The 19249-nt window shown below is 38.4% G+C and overlaps 1 protein-coding gene across 4 annotated transcripts in view; it reads right to left on the bottom strand.

Annotated features, from left to right (window-relative positions):
* Window positions 1-3735: 3735 nt before the first annotated feature.
* The window catches only part of LOC127456327 (mitogen-activated protein kinase 6-like), a 30521-nt gene continuing 15007 nt past the window's right edge, over window positions 3736-19249 (bottom strand). For all 4 annotated transcript variants that reach the window (XM_051724770.1, XM_051724771.1, XM_051724769.1 and 1 more), the window contains exons 3-6: window positions 9273-9417; window positions 6576-6740; window positions 6096-6297; window positions 3736-4869 (exon numbers count right to left, since the gene is read on the bottom strand). In XM_051724770.1, the coding sequence (XP_051580730.1) occupies window positions 3765-4869; window positions 6096-6297; window positions 6576-6740; window positions 9273-9417 (1617 nt within the window). In that variant the 3' untranslated portion in view covers window positions 3736-3764. The remainder of the gene's footprint in view (window positions 4870-6095; window positions 6298-6575; window positions 6741-9272; window positions 9418-19249) is intronic.

Genomic DNA, 19249 nt, shown 5'->3' with positions numbered 1-19249 from the left:
GTAGTCAGCTGACAGAAGCTTAACGAAGTACTCGTTTAACTCTAGGTCACAAATGTTCGTTTTCACAGCATGCCAATTACAGCAGTGAGGGAAGCCATTACACTCCTAGAACCTAGAGGACGTGATTGTGGTTTATTTGTGTCAAATAAAGTAAGAACTGTATTTAGATTCTCAGCTGACACTTATAAAGATCAATGACTTTAAACATTATCACAAAATGCATTATGAATAGATATGTCATAAAGGATTTTGGATTGCTGTGTAGTCAGCAGACATTTTGATACTGCTATAAAACAAAGTATTCCTGGCTTATATTTCCTGGCTTATGTTTTGACTTTGTCAATCGATTAACATTTTTAATCAAATTATTACATGATGTGCCGATTAATTAATCTAATTATCACATATCAATATTTACTGTGAAAGGCCCCCAAATTAGGGTGATTAGAACATAGTAATTAAAATAATTATAAATAAATATTATAATTCAGACAATTCAAATACATTACATCTTATTGTGGCAACAGTCAAGTTAAGCATTTCTACAATACAAAAATTGTCTTTAAAAGTCAAATATCATTTGCTTTATTTCCATATCATGAACATAACCCTATTATTGGCCTACTTCCCTCTGTGCTATTTTTAACCCTTGTGCGACCTTCGGGATATGTTTGTCTTTTTCATTTTAATTTTTTCAATAATTTTGTCTGTGTTAATGCCAACGGCATACATTTTTCCAAAGGTGTGTATTTTGATATTTCAGCCTCAGTTCCTATAATACATCTATAATACACTGTGTACACAAAATAGTTCCACTCAGGACCTTCAGGACAAAAACATCCCCATTGAAACCCATTAAAACTGCAATATTTGATCCCAGTGCCATTAAAGCATAAAATCATGAATTCTGTGATATTATGCTTTCATTCTGGAGCCCTGGCTTCAAAATTTACATTTTTAATATTTCCCACCAGATGGCGGCATTTTTCTCATGTTTAGCCTATGGAGCAAATACATGCTTTTTTCCTATTTTCTGTGTTATAGAGCACTGCAGGCCAATTGAATAAATGATGCAGCTAAAATTGTGTGGGTGTGTTGGTATGTGTGTATTGAGAAATGTGTGTGTCTAAAAAAAAACACTGGCATTATGTAAACAAACTGGCATTTAAAGAGTTAAAATCCTGAAAATAAATATGAATATTTGGTAGTTATGATCAGGACTGATGTTGGTTAAAAAAATTAACTAATTGAAAGTGGAAAATAATATTAATATATAATATTTTTTGACGCAGACATTTTTGTCCTCTAAGGTCCTCTGAGTGTGTTTTTTATTTATTTATTTTTTAAATTTGACACTGACTTTGATGCATTATTATTTTTTGTGCAATGTTGTTGCTAATCATTGACATATCCCAGACTGTGATAATCCCAGCAAATATGTTCCCCTTAGCATTTAGTATATGGAAAATAATTATTTGTGTTTGTTTTTTTTTTTTTTCATAAAAAACAAAAGTGACATTATATAAACAACCTGCCATTTAAAAGGTTAAAATCCTGAAAATTAATACATATTTGGTAGTTATGCTCTGGGCTGATGTTGGTTAAAAAAATTAACTAATTACGGTAGTGTGCTAATTACAGAATTCTCAAGGAGATTGGGTTTCTATCCAAGGGCTACACCTTCTCTACCCCCAGATCACAAGATCTTGGCTTGGTAACATGACATATGCAAACATATGCTGTTACTGACGGTCAGCACTTAACTCATTCTGATGGTCTTATCTGAATCGGAGCTCTTTAGAACTGAAATGGTAAATGTGATTCAGCAATTCTAATATATTGAACATCTATTGTATGTATACTGTGCACATTCTGCCATTTTTTGAATACATTTAACACCCAGATGGCCATAATCCAAAATTCCATGTATTAATGTCAATAAATAGTACACAGTATGCAGTGTGTGCATGGTAAAATGAGTAGCAGAATTCAGATTGTGCTTTCACATTAGTATGTTTTTAGGCTTTTTGAGGGTAGGAAAAGAACTGATGGTGTCCTGATCTGCTCTCACAAAAGTACAATTAGTACTATGTGTTCCCTGCGATATCTGGATGTACAATGCTCACAATAGTTTACATGTGTGAAACATTTGTGATCTGGAATCCACTTGCATAAGATCATATCCATATTAGGAGATTCAAGAAAAGGACTCTTATTGTCAAAAGTCAGCAGCAGTAGACTCCAGATCAGTGAATGACTTTATTGAAGGCAGCAGGTTTGTTAGTGTAATAACTGTAGCTGCACAAGTGTACACTAACAGTGGGGAAAGTCCTTGTCTAAATATAAAACATTTACATATTTATGTCTATGTGGATTTTCCCCATGAAAAAAAAAAATGAACGTCAAGAAGTCAGTAAAATATTCGCTTGCCATTTTATTGATGTTATTTTACAGTGGAACCAATTATAACAGAACAGAAACCAGCACTTAAAGCCAAAAAAAAAAAAAAAAATCTACATGAAAAAAAATCTACATGCTATATCTGAACGTAATTCAACCATGCTTGCTTAGGAAAAAAAAAAACTTTAATAAAAAATACAATTAAAATAAAATTAATGACTTACAATATACTTAAGCATTAAATTCATTTGAATGCACCTTCCATTGTTTTTCTTCCATGCACAATTCTAACAGTGTGTGTGTAATATATATATATATATATATATTTAAAAAAATTAAGACTTTCAGGCGCATAAAATGCAGTAAAGCAATATTCCACTCATTTAAAAGCACCTACAAATTAAAAAATTAAATAAAAATAAAATCCTAATGGTGAATCCTCATGGAAACAAAAGCATCATGAATTTCTGTACAACTCAAATGGATGAGCAAACACAGAGCGCCAAAACAGACCAGAATGGAAGTCCAATGCCTCACATTGAAAAAGTTACAACGTTCTTAAAATAAATATCTCACAGCTGGTAAAAATAAATAATGATCTTAACACTTCACTATGGCATATGCAAAATGAAAAACAACAGAAGTCATTGTTGAGAGGGCAAGTGTTTGGTTAAAGCACTACAGTTGGGAGACGGAACCTTCTGCTGTTACCTTGAGGTAGATAACGCCTTTACGAACCTACAGTTAACGTATCGCAAACCTACAGTTAACGCTTGCTGTGCTGGCATCACGTTTGAGGAAGTTTACAGTATCAACAAAATGGCAAAAGGCTTTGCTTTTAATAAAAATGGTGGAAAAAAATAAATCAATAAATAAAACAAGGCAAAGATGCACTGCTTAAATCTGTCCTATTGGCTGTCAGTCAGAAGGTCACAATATGATGTCAGGGATGACGTCTCCCACACGATTAGTGCATTTTTCCACCCTCTATTCCTTTGCCTACATTGAATAAACAATCTATTTTCTCTGCTTAACAGTCGTTCCTCTGTCTTTCCATATCATGTTTCTGAATCTACAGTACACTGTGTGCAAACATTATGCCGTTATTTTTATTTATTTTTTAATTATTATTTATATCAGAGTTTGAAAAGGGGCCAAAACATGTTTCATGTGTGGGAGCACAGTCCAGCACGAATTAACGAACAGAATTCATCTACGTTTAATCCACAAATAAAAAACAAAAGTTTCCTTAAAAACTACCCATATGTAAAAAGTACAGAAATACAGAACTCTATAAAAAATATGCTGGACTCTGCTTGAATTGGTGTGTGTGTGTTTCTTTTTTTTTTTTTTTTTTTTTTTTTTTAATTCAAATGCTTAAAAATGCTGCTGTATGTTTTGTGGGCAATTTGAGGGGAGCGTTTAACTGCAGAGGGTGTTAGTGTGGCCTGGATGGACTTCAGAGGAATGTCGTCAGCTCCCTCAAATCCCGGAATGGCCAGAGACTCCAGCTGCATGTTAAAGACGATCTCACCACTGCAGGAAATGAAGTTGTCCACCGGAACGGACACTTCGATGGGCTCTTGGATCTCAGACTCCACCTCTTCACGCTTGCTGAAAAGCCGGTCAAGATAACTGCTCTGGCAGCTGGTGTTCTCCTTCTGGAGCTGCTCGTCTTTGCGGACATCCCAGCAGGCCTCGTCGATCAGGCTACTCTCGTCGCCGCCACAGTCCGTGAAACTTTCCCAAGGACAGGGCGCTCGGACACCGAGCTGTGCCAGGTTCACCAGACACTTCTCCTCTTTCTCCTGAATGATGGACTTTGAAATGGAGCTGCTGGGGACATGGGAGTCCAGCTGAGAAAATGATGTGTTCAGCTCGTTCAGGAGGTCCACATCACCAGGCTCCGGTTGCAGGCTGAGTTTGATAGTGCCGGCAATGAACGAGTCAAAGTCGAAGTGGTGTTTCTCTTGCTCGAAGTCCTTCTCGGCCACGCTGTTGTTCTGAGACGCCTCTTGCAGGGCAATCTGGGCCTTGACCAGTCCGTTCTTCTCGCACTTGCTCTTGCCCTTCTTGTCGATCTTCTCTTTGCTCTGTTGCTCTTTCCAGTTGGAGAGGTCGATGATGAGCTTGGGCTCATAGTAGTGGTTCACCTCACTGTCCCTCCAGATCAGATTGTCCAGGTAGGATGGGGACACAGCTTTATAGTTGCAAGTGTAGCTGCACTCCTGGTCACAATACTTGTTCTCGTGGTGATCATCTAGCTGCCACGAGCACTCTGGTGGTAGGTCGAACAAAGGATCCTCAAGGAACTTCTCGCATTCTCCATCCATGTATTTGCGCGGGTCGATCTGGACCACCTCCTCGTCCGTGACGTCGGACATGGCTCGAGGATCACGCTGTACATCCTCCACCTCATGGGTGCTGTGCAGGTGCCAGTCCTGATCGGAGAACTGACTGTCATGATACCTGCAGCAGGAAGATAATAGCCAACGTCAGAAAACATGACAGCCAGCATACCCATTTCATTGTCCATCATATGTCTAACTTCTACAAATGCTATAAAAAACCAGAAGTATAAACCAAGACATATACTTTCACAACTCAGTGCTCCAACACGCAAACTCAGGACCATCAACAACACGCAAACTCAGGACCACCAACAATATACAAGGTGGTGTGTGAAAAAAGCTCGGAGGATAATCAGAGACTCCAGCCACCCGGGCCATGAGCTGTTCTCACTGCTACCATCAGGCAGGCGGTATCGCAACATCAGGACCCGCACCAGCCGACTTCATGATAGCTTCTTTCCCCAAGCAATCAGACTTCTGAACTCTTGATCTCCCACGATCAAAATACATCAGCACTGCACTTTATTACTCTTACTCCTATATCTCACACCGGACTGTCATAAATTATATTATTATTATATGATATTCTCTATTAACAACACACTGGCAACTAACTATCAACCGACAGCCTGAATGTCAATACAGTACATTACAACCTACTGTATAGTTTATATATACTATATATACTTTTTTTTTATTGTATAATGTGTATCTATGTTGTGTGTATTGTATACTGTACATTGAATGTTATTATTTGTATATTGTGTTGTGTGTAATTATGTGTATATTAGATTTTAAATTGTGTTGTGTTAATCTGATGTTTATTGTAAATTGGTATATGTCTCATCACTGTCACGACTACTATGTTGCTCGGAACTGCACCCAAGAATTTCACACACTATTGCACTTGTGTATATGGTTGTGTGACAATAAAAGTGATTTGATCTGATTTTGAACACTCAGGACCTCCAACACAGTTGTGCTCAATATCATCTCGTTAACTTGCAGCCATCTCAAATCTCTTGAACATCTTTCAAAGATTTGACACCATAAACCTCAAAAGCTTGTTCTTCAAAACCCAGTTATTGTTTTTCCATTGAAGTTTTGCCTTGCTCACTGTAGCAGTCTTGTCAAGACAACTTTGTCTCCTAGCAGACTTATAAAAAACTGTGCACCCTGACTCCTGGAAATTGTGAAAAGCCAGCCAATCAGATTGGAGCTTGCCATTTCAAGAAAACTCTTTTCATTGGACTGCTCTGCTTTTAAGTCTCAAATCAACTTTTAGCCCAAGATCTCACTGATGGATAAACTAAAACTGGAATTTTTCATTAGGTGTGAGCTCACCTGTCCCAGCTGTAGATGTGACTGTGGCTCTCGTCCATGAGCAAGATATCATCCACCTCATCCTCAATGTGGAAGGGGTGTGTGGACACAGGTTCATCTAGAGGGAATGAGTAATCGCTCATGTACGGGTGAGCAAGAGCCTCTTCTGCAGTGAGCCGGTCCATGGGGTTAAAGGTCAGGATCTTCTCCAGGAAATCCAAAGCTGTATTGGAGTAAAAAAATAGGCACGAAGGGATTAGATTTAGGCTGCTACTACTTCTCCCTTTTCCCTAGATCAAGATTTTAAATTCTGTTACTCTTGATGCCAAACCACACTCCCCTAATATTTGTTTTAAATGATAGAGAACGCAATTGGTTGGTGAGGAACTGGGCCATGGTAAAGGAGAGGAGAGAGAGTAAGGAAGAGAACAAGGGAGAGAGAGGAGTTTCTAGGAATTCTAGGAAATGTATGCATTCTGCAAATATGCTTGTGTAACTAACCCTCAGGGCTGACACCAGGCAGTAACTTGGCGAGTGGCGTGTGTGGTTCTGACATGTCATTCTTGATAAAGACAGGTATGACACTTTGAAGCTCTTGTCTGTCTTCTTCATGAACTACCGGAATGGATTCCAGAATGAGCTGCATCTGTTCCAGCTCGTGAGCTCCTGCAAACACACAAGTGTAATTTTGAAAATCTGTGTCAAGACAAATGCACTGCCCAGTTTAACAACTTAAACAGCATTATGCTAAAAGAAGACCGTTTTAGTGTGCGTGTTTTTTGGTCTTCAAGAGGGAAGGTTGAAGGCTAATATTAACCCACAGTGTTCACACACATTTTGCATGACTTTAGTTGTTTGTAATTAGTGGATAAGGATTTAAAATAAAAAATGTTTTATAGAGATTGCTCTTGTTCAATTTCTAGCTGATAAAATGGAGCTCATCATAACTAAAAAAAAAATAGTATAGTGCCTATAGAAATTTCCATGACTTTAAGATTTTATTCGTGTCTTCTCCAGGCCTGGAAATAACAATTTTAAAATTCCCAGCTATTTTCAGGTTTCTAAACCCATGATAACCTTCAATTTTGTCCTAGTTTCCATTCTCAGAGGGGCCGTGGTAGCTCAGCGGTTAAGGCTCTGGGTTACTGATCAGAAGGTCAGGGGTTCAAGCCCCAGCACCGCCAAGATGCCACTGTTGGGCCCTTGAGCAAGGCCCTTGACCCTATCTGCTCCAGGGGCGCTGTATCATGGCTGACCCTGCACTCTGACCCCAGCCTAGCTGGGATATGTGAAAAGAAGACTTCAATGTATATGTGCAAATGTATAATGTGTGATAAATAAATAAAATAAAAATAAATACTGTGGAACAAACACCTTGTCCAAGTTTATTTTAGTACATAGTAGGGTTGGGTGATATGATCAAAATCTTATATCACGATTTGAGTAATTTTATGTCACGATGATATATATCATGATATAGTCAAAGTTTTCTGGAAAATCTATACAAATATATAAATTGGTTTATATATTAAATAACCATATTGTAATGCCTATTTTTGGAACTCCAGTCAGTGAATTAAATACTTTACAAATTAAAACTGCTTCCTCTTTATTTGGAAGACAATGTCAAAGAAAAATCAACCTTACCAAAATGCTTTTTTGGGGATGTGTTAAGATCCAGGAATTTTGGTTGAGGGTTCAGAGTTTTATGTGTGATGTATTGGACACTCAATTTTCATTTTGCCCCAGACTCTGTATTTTAAGTGATGGGGCAGTCATTAATATAGGGGACAGATATATAAAAAGTTGGGTCCTAGCCAGAGTTACAATCGGCAGACAGATTATTCTTAGGGGATGGAAGGTGCTGGAGCACCCTCATTTCAGGAGTGGTGCACAGAGATGGGCGTGGTGGCGGCATTCGAGGAGGTGACATATAGAAGGCTGGGAAAATGGGATTTGTTTAATAAGAAGTGGGGTAGATATTTGGCCTTTTTGGAGGGTTCTCGGGGAGGGGCAGTGGAGAGAAATTTGTAGTTTTAAATGTGTGTGTGAATTCTTATTGTTTTTTTGAAAGTATAAGAATGTTCGGGGGGAGGGGTTTAATTTATATAATTTGATTCCGTATTTTCTGTTACGTTTATTTAATTTGTGAATGGAATCAATACAAATTGTTAATAATAATACAAATAAAAAAATAACAACAAAATGCTAAATATAACAGTATGCAACATTTCAGTTCAAAATGTTGTTGACCAATATTATTATCATTAGCTATAAATTTTGCTCAAGAAACTTAAGATGTTTTCAAAGCAATGCGACAAAGAAAAGAAAACATAAGTAAAAAATATCCAATGAAAATAAACAATTCTTGAAGAATAAATACATCAAATAAATATCACAACTGGCAAAATAAATAAATGACTGAATTAATGCAGAGTTCATCTTTTGGCTTTCATAATATTCTTTTGCATGCTTCATTTTGAGGTGGTGAAACAGACTGCTTGTATTATCATCACACAAACCACAGATGTCGCACCTGTTTTAATAAACAAGCTCCTCTTCATTTTCTTGACCTGTTTGGGAGTCGTCCCATTCTGTGGGGATTTCATTATCCATCTGGGGTGTTCCTGGGTAAAAAATGATTGAGTAGCGCGAGTGATCCCGCTCTGAGCTCTCCTGTCTCTGGAGTACAAATATTGGAAAGCCTGCTGGACTTGAGCGCACTTCGGAGCTCCAGAGGCAGCGCACACCACCGTCACGTGAAACATTTGCATGTCAGATGAGAAGAATATTTAGCACTTTTAAAGCGACAAACGCTCGATGAAGGGCATTAATTTTGCCTGGACGGACGCAGAAAAATTTTAAATGCTGGAAAAACCCTTCAATTCTCTCAGTCTCACGTGAAGCCCTGCCCACTGACAGATGAGCCCACGCTGGGCACATGAATATTTACATTTCACAATATACAAGATATAGCAAAATCTCTATCGGTTGACACATTATATCGTCATATCGCCCAGCCCTAGTACAGAGAACACAGAAAATTACCTTCCACTACCTAATCGTGTGTGAGATAGCAGAGATTATGTCACGGTGAAATAAACTAAAAAAAAAAAATAAAAAAAAGTGACTGAACAGATAGGACAGAGACAAACAACCAGACTACAAGATTTATTCATACACACAATGTTTAAGTACCTGCAAAGAGTGTTTTTCCAGTCAGCATCTCAGCAAAGATGCACCCAGCGGCCCACATGTCGATGGCTTTGGTGTAGTTGTTAGGGGAAAGCAGCAGACGAGGAGAACGATACCATTTAGTGACCAGGCCTTCGGACAGATGCCCCTACGAGAGAGATAACCATCGTCATTACAAATTCATAACTATTTCACATAATGTTACAGTTCCAGACGAAGGCCCTTTAAACACAGCAGGTACAAAAAAAAAAAAAATCTCTTTGAATATGACATAACATCCCCTATTCTATGAGCAAAAGATATTAATAATTCATGTTCCTCATGTTTCATCTCTTTCATTGGCAAGGTCAGGCTTTGTGAGGATTATTTCTACATCTATGCACCACATTACGTTGTTTTGTGGCTTGTTTTATTCAGGATCATTTGCTGTTGGAAAAGATGTGCCGTTTTCCATATTCTGTTTATGTTTAACAAAGAAATAACCCAAAACACAACAAAAATGTTTTACTTGGGGGCAATCATTACCATGCTCATTCCTTCATGAAACAAACAAAATATGGGAAATGGCATATCGCTACTTGGGTCACTGATAAATAAGGTGGTCGGAGGCGATACAAATTCCTCTCATGAGCACACATCACAGATGTACAGAAGTGAACATCTGTAGTTAAAGTATATAAGTATTGTTTTGTTTCTAAAAATAATAAATTGTTTGGGTTCAGAAGAACTTTATTGTCGACTGGAGTCGTGTGGATTATTTTGATGCACCATAAATATGCATTTTGGACTGTCATAAAATGGAGTACATTCACTTGCATTGTTTAAAGGAGGAGGCCTGAAATGAAATCCTAAAAGTCTTAAATTCTGTTTTGATGAAGAAAGAAACTCAGATACATCTTGGATGGCCTGAGGGTGAGTAAATTATCAGCAAATTTTCATTTTTGGGTGAACTATTCCTTTTATGTTTTTCAAAACATTCAGCTTATTTTAAAATACAATTTTCACTGATTATTTAAGAAATCATTGAAAGATTATTCTGCACTACTAATGCCAACATCTTTCTTTTTTACACCACATGACATTTTTGTCACTGAAAAAAAAAATCAAAATGGCTGAGCTACATGCAAACACCACTTTGAATGTGAAACGAATGTCCTTGTATTTTACGATTTGAGACTTTTCCCATGTAATGACATGACTATCCAATTTGTATGTTTTTACCTATTTCCAGTATGATTATGATCATATGAGCTTTTAATTGACACCTATTTGGTTTAAAGTGAGCACTTTTTAAATTAATTAATTAGAAGCCTCAGTTTAACACAGTGAACGCAAAAAAGTAATATAATCGGTTATTGGTATCTGCCCAGAAAATTCATATATGGCTACATCTCTTGTTACCAAGAAATCAAGGACTAAAGGGCAAAAGGACATTAAGTTACATTTAATGACTGAAGGAGTAGACAGACATACAGACAGATGAAGACAGATAAGAAACAGTCCATCTTGACAAAATCTCGTGTTGTGTGACAAGACAGTGACACCAATCTGCACCTCTGGACCACTCTTAACAAAGAAACACACAAAAGTGTACATCCATAGCCATTTTCCACTGACATGGTTAGGGTTCCTGGGCTGGTGCGAATTCTCAAACTGTTCTGTGCATTTTCACCGCAGAAAAGACCGTTCCGGGGCCGAAAACCTGGTTCCGCACCGGCCCCAAAAGCTTGCTGGTCTCTAACGCAGGAGCTGATTATGTCAGGGGACGGAGGGCAGGATAATGTTTCGTCACCACGGTAAAGTTTTCCCAAAGAACAACATTAGCTACCGTCTGCAGCCAGGAGTACTTCGCTCTATAACAATAAAAAAACCCACAAATTTATCAGCAATCAAAAACGTTCAGGTAAAAACGAAACGAGTGCTCTACATGCGATATGGTATTTATGAAGATCCGATATAAACTAGAGAGTTCGCAAAGAAAAAAAAAAATACTCTGAGAATGCAGATACAGCACGAAATGATGCACGCCGCCTTCAAATGGACAAATGACCAAATCATAAACAAATTGAAAAACACTTTAGGGAGTACAGGGACCATAAAAAATAGACATAAGCAAAAGCGACAGTAGACGGAGCAATGATATTTTGGACTCTTGACACCAACCAGCCTGCTAACTAACCGGGCATTCAGCCACTAATGCTCGTGATAAACAGTGAATCGCCGGTGTCCTCTGCAGCTGATCTCAGTAAGTTGTTATAACTTTCCTTACATTGATATCATCTTATTTTGTGCATTGTTTTGTTCTGTAAGGGGATTTTTGACCAGCTACTCACTACATTTGGAAGATTGCGGCTATCTGTTGAGTAAAACGGTGGGATTCTCAATCAATAATATTATATGCTATGGCAAAAATGATTCCACTGTAACAGTTTACAGAACTTAGCAAGTTAAGCCATAGTTCATACAAAATAATATAATTACATTATCTGTCATCTTTAGCGTAGGTGTTGTCTCTGGCAATCTTGTTGAGCAATGTAATAATGATGGATTGCATTAATCCGTATGTTTAAATATGTCCTCCAAAACAAAAAAAGCTGTATACAAACACACTGTGACACGCCATGTTTGTTTATATTTGTGGTAGTCACTTGAATCTGTGTGAATAAAAGCGTCTGCCAAATGAATAAATGTAATTGTATCTACCACATAGACAGTAACCCATTACGTCACCATTCAGCTCTCAGGTAAGTGTAAAAGCATGGCCGGTTTACGATAGGCTCCAGATTGCCCCGGCCGTGAACCAGTGGAGCACAAGCTCAGCACGAGAACCATCGCAATTTTGGTGGAAAAGGGCTACCAGTGACCCAAAACAAACACACAGACTTGAAAGTCCAGTGATTCCACAAGCCGGATATGCCCACAGTTCAGTATGAGGGCTATTTCTTTGATTCTCATTTACAGAATGTCTGTCGAGTGGTTAAAAGACATATCACAGCAGACCGTACGCTCTGAATCCTCTCTCAACTGACTCCTGTCCTTTTCTGCATATTGTTGCCCCAGTGGCATATCGCGGCACCATTTTATGGCCCGTTCTGCATAACGCGGTGGCCCATTTCAGCTTATTGCAGCCCATTTGGCCCATATGCCTGTTTCGCGGCCGGCGAGGATTTTTTTTATTTTAACAGTTGTTAGTGCTGCACGTATCCATCCAGCCGTCTCACTTCACTATAGCGGTTCATGCGCCTGTTGTCGTTGCTCTTTCGGAGATTTAAACGCTTTAATTTCCGTTCGTTCCAGGCAACCATGAACAACATGCTCCATATTTTAATAATGGCATTTTGAGACAACCGTGTTAAAGTTAATCGTATTAAAGTCACTACGAATGAAGTGCCTCCCACTGTTGTTTTGAATGAGGGTGTGTTCCATTCAGAAGTGATCATCCCTATGCCACATTCCCTTCAAAGACTTTACCATCCACTGTGAGAGCTTTGAAGGTGTGGAACAAAAAAAAAAAAAACAAGGGTCATTCAGAACTTTAAGTCATTTTAATTGGAAATTTGGTTTGAAATTACAGCATGACTACCATGAATGTTCTCCCTTCCAAGTGCCCTTTGGAGGGTGATTTATCCCATTTGGAACGCAGTCCGAGTTCGACAACTAGCAGGAAATGTTCAAGGAATAAAAAGACATAACTTCCTTAAACCGTCTTGAAATGGTTTAGATCACACCCAACTGTGAACAACGGGCCTGGAGAACATGTTTATGAAGAGAGCGTAAATTAGGTTTATTTCCAGACAGTTCTGTCAATGGTTCTCACCGACTTCACAACACCGGCACAGAACAATCAGAGAGCAACATTTGCTCATTCAGGAAGTGATGCTAGTCCCACAATCTGCAAGTTTAACAAGGTGACCCTCTTCTCATCTCATTGAAATACAAACGTGAGCGAGACACTGTTGTGAGAGAGTGTGCTTCCAGAGAACCAGAAGCAAACCAGTCATGACACATTTTAGGCAACTCATTTGAATGTTAAATCCACCCTCGCTGTTGGCGTGAGGTGGCATATGACTCACACAGACCGTGATATGGGCTCCTAACCAACCAGCAGGACATTTAAATGTCAGACAGACATGACACACTTCATATTTAGCACATGAGTGGCAAGAATCACTATTGTTTTTGCTCGCAGTTATTGTTAGGGTTTTGAACAAACCCCTGACCTAACTATTAAACTATTGTGTGTAACTCATCCAGAAATAGATAGAATTTCGTTTTTGGGTGAACTACCCTTTAACACTTTATTTCATAAAAAGAAAGAAAAGGAAGGAAGTAACACCTCCTTTTGTTGATCTGGTGTTTCATGAGAGAGCAGTACGTAGACTGTAGATACAAAACCCATTTCTGTTTGGGTCATCAGAGAGCACAAAATTGGGTCAGACTCTAGGTCTAGTGATTGAGACTGGTTTCAGTGCATGTTGCAGACCGATCTTCTGTAAAATAACGAGGTCAATGTGGGAAAAATAGTTGAAATACTGTCCGTGACATGCCAGGCCTGATTTATGCTGTGTATGTCAAACATCAAGTCTTCATAAACTACATTAAACACACACACGTGCACACTAACAGAGGAGCCTCTATTTTACTCTGGTAGCTTGACAAAAACTCTCCTTAAACAGCAGCAATGACGAGGAAGAACAAGTCTGAACCCAATGACACACAAAACATCAAACACAGCACTTGGAGGAAGACCAGAATCCAGAGCGCTTAGCTAAACCCAGACAAAGAGAAGAGAAGAGAGGGGGAAGGGAAGTGGGGGGTTGATTTGCTCCGAATGTGAATTCCAAACATTCCTCAGACTGGGTCGGATTTCTAGAGCAGAGCAGCTAAACACAAAAAGACCTTCAAAAAACAAGCAGCTGCCCTTCAATACAGGAACCTTCTCGCATTATTAAAAAGGGCAATATTTTACTCTCTTGTAGCCAACTATGTATGCAGTAGACAGCAAGGCAGCTCATTATGTTTAGGGACAGAGCTTATGTCTACATAGTACATAGAACTCTTTTTTTTCTTTTTAGGAGTAAGAAAAATCCTGGTTTCCATGATATGACCCCAATGCTGTCGCGATTATTAAATAATCGTCTGATTGTGGTTATTTGACCTAACTGTTATTTTTGAGATAACCGCGATTATTGTGCACTTTAAATACCAATCACATTTTACTGTCTAAATGAAGGGAATTTTAAGCAAATATATAAATGCCATGAGCGGAGCGTTTGTGCCTTATTCAACTGAACTCCGACCGGCTCACTGAGCCGCACAGAGGACCGCACTCGGAGTGCGTGATGATTAATTGCGTCAGAAGTGTGCTCTGATGCACGCGCGGTCTGTGGAGGTACGCGCCAAACTCCCGCAAATGATTTTGATAGTGAACGCAAAGCGCTCCGGTTTCACTTTCATTCAACGTTCATGTAATGTCAAATGTACTTGGTCATTGGGGTTCATACATGCATTTTTAATGATACACAGTGACACAGAGGAGAAGACACCCACTTTATTTCTGTGGAGATGATAGAATGAAGAAACAAAGAATCTCAAACGGTCTTCATGTGAAATAAGGACTCGTGGGTTTAATCGGAGAGCTTAAAATAACACGTGAAAGTGAAGAATTTAGGACAGATATTTTACTATTGCTTACTTTAATATAACAATCACAGCCGTGCTGATAGATGTACATACAGCACCCTTGCTCATGTGATATTGCTTTAATATAAAAGCTATTCAGGTTGGCTGGGTTCCAAATGGAACTGTCATAATCGCAATTTTTACTTTTGACAATTAACTGTCAGCCAAATTTCATAATAATGACAGCCCTATATGACCTATAAGACCATTTCATGTCTTTGGCACAGGAAATTCATTTTCTTAAAACATCTCTTCAAAAGTCAGACAGTCAAAAAACATCATATGGATGCAACTATAAAACATTCTTTCACATTATACATTGATCCATCCAACACACATCAATTCGCTTTTTTCCCATATCCCACAGTCTGAACATGGAAGGGTTTTATAGGTGAATTATTACCTCTCTCCAGGTCTTAGAAACTTTTTTTCATTACATTTTCACCAGTTCTGACTGCAACCATACTGCCATGCTCCAAGCAGGAATATTTCTTAGCCAGAGAGCCTTACCATATGTTTAGCACTTAAATGGCCTGTCTGAATTTATAGCTTGCCTATAGATCATATTTACCCTTCAAAATTATGCCACCTGGAGGTTGGCCATTTAGAAGACAGGCTTTATCTAATTACATCTTTATCTAAATCTCAAACTGACAATAGATATTGTATGACTTTCTTTCAAGGAACACAAAAGGAGATTTACAGAATGTCCTGGCTGTTCTTTCCATGCAAAACATCTCCTTTTCTGTTCCATGAAAGAAAGAAAGTCAGATGGGTTCGAATGATATTCGGGCGAGTAAATTCTCATTTTGGATGAACTATTCCTTAATCTCCCAATGTAGAGGAATTCTAGGAATTGCAATTGAAAAACAGATGCATTGGCAGTAAGATGTGTGAAAATAATACTAGAGACAGCATTAGGGCTGATATTTGCTTTCCACAAACCTCCACAAGCCACAATTAAATGGCTGACTGAAGGAATGGGTCACTTTCGCAGAGCCATCATACACACACTCCCTTTCTCCATCTATCAATGCACAAAACTGCTTAAACAGGTCAGCAAAAGTGGGCACACAGCAGTTTGACAATACACCGCCGCAAAGAGAGAGAGAGAGAGAGAGAGAAATGGAAGTAGCAAAGAGAGACTGGACCATTTGTTGGAGGTACTTCTAAGAAAAGCATCATATTACCATTGTGCATAATTGAGTGTTCCCTAAGCCTAAGAAATACGTTTTGCAGCATCTCTTATCCTGCACTGGTTGTGCCACCAACATGAATTAAACCTCAAATTGTGTGGCTAATTGAGAAGTCTACTAAATTACTTGTCTAAGCAATCAGACTTACAATTTCGCCTGGTGGATGATAAAACAGACCAATATTGGGAAGTAGTTAACTAGAAGTAGCAGCACTACCAATTTAACTACATTTTTCAGTAGCATGACATTAGCTTAGCTACTTTCACAATAGTGTAGCTTTTCCAATAACGAGCTAGATTTTCCTATGAGTAGCTTCACAAAACGCTACATTAGTCACTTTATATTGTGAAAGCAGCAATGGAGTTGAGAGAGTAATCAATCCTAAACCGTCCTTTCTCGTGTAGCGCTGGGAAAACCAAATAATTTAAATGCATAATTTCTTTCAGACGGTTCATATAAATGATTCAGATTCACCTGAGCCCAGAGCAGCCTTAAAGGGACCATTGGGGCGAATCCATCTGTCTGTGTTATTTCAACTTAGGGATGCACCGATCAGGATTTTTACAGGCGATACGATCACCAATCGTCTTGTCACCTGATCAGCCAATACCAATCCCGATCATTTCACCTTTTATCAAGATATCTGTCATAACTGGCTATATGCAAGCGTTCTGCACACTGTCACTTTAAACTGAATTTTCCTCTTCCCAGTATTATCACTTTGCCTAGTTTTTGCTGACAAAAAAAAAAGTTTTCAAAAGTTCAAAAAGCTTATTAAAAAATCTTTTTTTAAAAAAAGACTTTAAATCAAGTATAGGCTAACAAAATATTCTCTATATTAAGATAGATAGCCCTATAAAATTTTTTAAAAAAGCTTAGTGTGAAACTGAATACAAACTAATAACCCATAAGTGCAATAAAACTTAATGTGACATTTTTGGTTATTGATTCACTGTCATCATTTCATATAATTATTTTTATTCTTTATTTTATTTTTGCATATATTGAATACATTATATTATGATATCTTTTTTTCCTCCCTCTTTTCTCCCCAATTTGGAATGCCCAGTTCCCAATGCACTCTAAGTCCTCGCTGTGGCGTAGTGAACCGCCAATCCGCGCATCTTATCACGTGGCTTGTTGAGCGCATTACCATGGAGACTTCACGCTATTCTCCGTGGCATCCACGCACAACTCACCATGCGCCCCACCAAGAGCGAGAACCACATTATAGCGACCACGAGGGGGTTACCACATGTGACACTACCCTCCCTAGCAACCAGGCCAATTTGGTTGCTTAGGAGACGTGGCTGGAGTTACTCAGCACGCCCTGGATTTGAACTCGCGACTCCAGGTGTGGTAGTCAGCGTCAATACTCGCGGAGCTACCCAGGCCCCCTATATTATGATATCTTAATATTGTATAAAGAATTATTATATTTATAAATTCCTTCCCTGCCTTTTCATTTAGTTGGATGACTGCATTAATATTTTCTTTTTTATTTGTTGCTGCTTGAACTTTAATGAGGGTGCTACTATTGTTAATGCCATTTAATCGGGAGATATTTAATAAAGATGTCTGAATAACATCACATCGTGTAACTCGCGTTATTATTGAGCTGGGAGACTGAGAAGCTGCTGCCATGAACGACAATAAGGACCGTTTCACAGCTCGCACTGTTTTTCCTTCGCCTTGTCACGTGTGAAACGCCACATTAACAGTACTGTACACAAACTTTTCATATTCGCCAAACCTCTCCCACTGCATCTTTGCTGAATCAAGATTATCGTCTTACAACACTATGCCAGTTTTCCCCACACTCCGTGATGTCATGACAGTGTTGCTGAAGTCTTAAAGGAGCCACGCATCTCTTGCAACATGAGTGATCGGTTTATTTTTACCGATCACGTCATAGGACATGAATATCGGCCAATACTGATCAGTGGCCTATTGATCAGAGCATCCCTATTAAAAATCATCTTTAATAGCAGAATTCCTGTTGAACAACTACATTACCCATTAGAGTTCGACCGATAGTGGGTTTTGCCTATACCGATAACTAAGGTGGGAAAACAGGCCGATAGCCCATTAATCGGCCAATAGTTTTTAAAATGTATAATATGAATGAAAAGTTTCCACTCAATATAAAATATAGTGTTGGACTTTAGTAAATATCACTTTCAATGGCAATACTTTATACATTTTTGTCCCACACTGGTACCTTCTTCATAGACATTGTAATCTGAAACTAATGGAAATATTAATTTAAATATTACAGGTCAAATGTGTTCAGCAGTAACATAAAAGACTGCCTTATAAAGCCTTATAGCACCTGTACGCTTATCACTACTGACAATATTATGTCATTATAAAATTAACTCTATGAATGATGTCCAAGAAAGGGAGAGAGAAAAAGGGATAGAAATAAAATTTTAAAATAATTTTTTGCCTTAAAACAAAGTCTGTACTGTTGCAATTCACCTCAGAGCTGGTCGGTTTGGTTCATGCGTTACAACTCTTTAATGTAGGATTTTATTACAAGTTGATGGAAGAAATAAATGGGGAAAAATACTTCAAGAACCCAGATGGCTGGAAAATCTGTTCCCACTTTTGACTTTAAGCGAAATATTTAGGGTATTGCTGCTCTTTATGTAGGCCTATATTAAGTATGAATTTGTTCAATTAAATGTTTTCAACCTTTTTAAAACAAAATGTTAAATTTTTTACCATGGTATTACCAAACTTACCATGGTTTTACTATAGCAACATTGTAGTATCCATGACTGTAGTAACTATGGTTGTGTTTTCTATGGATTTTACTACAAATACCATGTTAATACCATAAACCCATAAGGAAAATATATGTGGTGGAGAGACAGCAGCTATTCATAGAAATTAAGCAGGAACAGCTCCGTCTCTCTCTCTAAAAGGCTCCGGAGGAGGTGAGGGAGTACATGCGTGAGAGGAGATCTGGCTGTCATATGGATCACGTGAGGCCACAGAGGAGAACCGATGACAAATTTAAGACACGTGTACACTTGGATACAGCCACAAAATTACTGCCAGCTCTCGCCACAACGTCCATAAAAAACAGAAGATAGG

The sequence above is a fragment of the Myxocyprinus asiaticus genome, chromosome 18, assembly GCF_019703515.2.
Source record: "Myxocyprinus asiaticus isolate MX2 ecotype Aquarium Trade chromosome 18, UBuf_Myxa_2, whole genome shotgun sequence".
Lineage (NCBI taxonomy): Eukaryota > Metazoa > Chordata > Actinopteri > Cypriniformes > Catostomidae > Myxocyprinus > Myxocyprinus asiaticus.
Note: the sequence above shows the minus strand (reverse complement) of the source record. Positions and strands in the feature narration are given on the sequence as shown.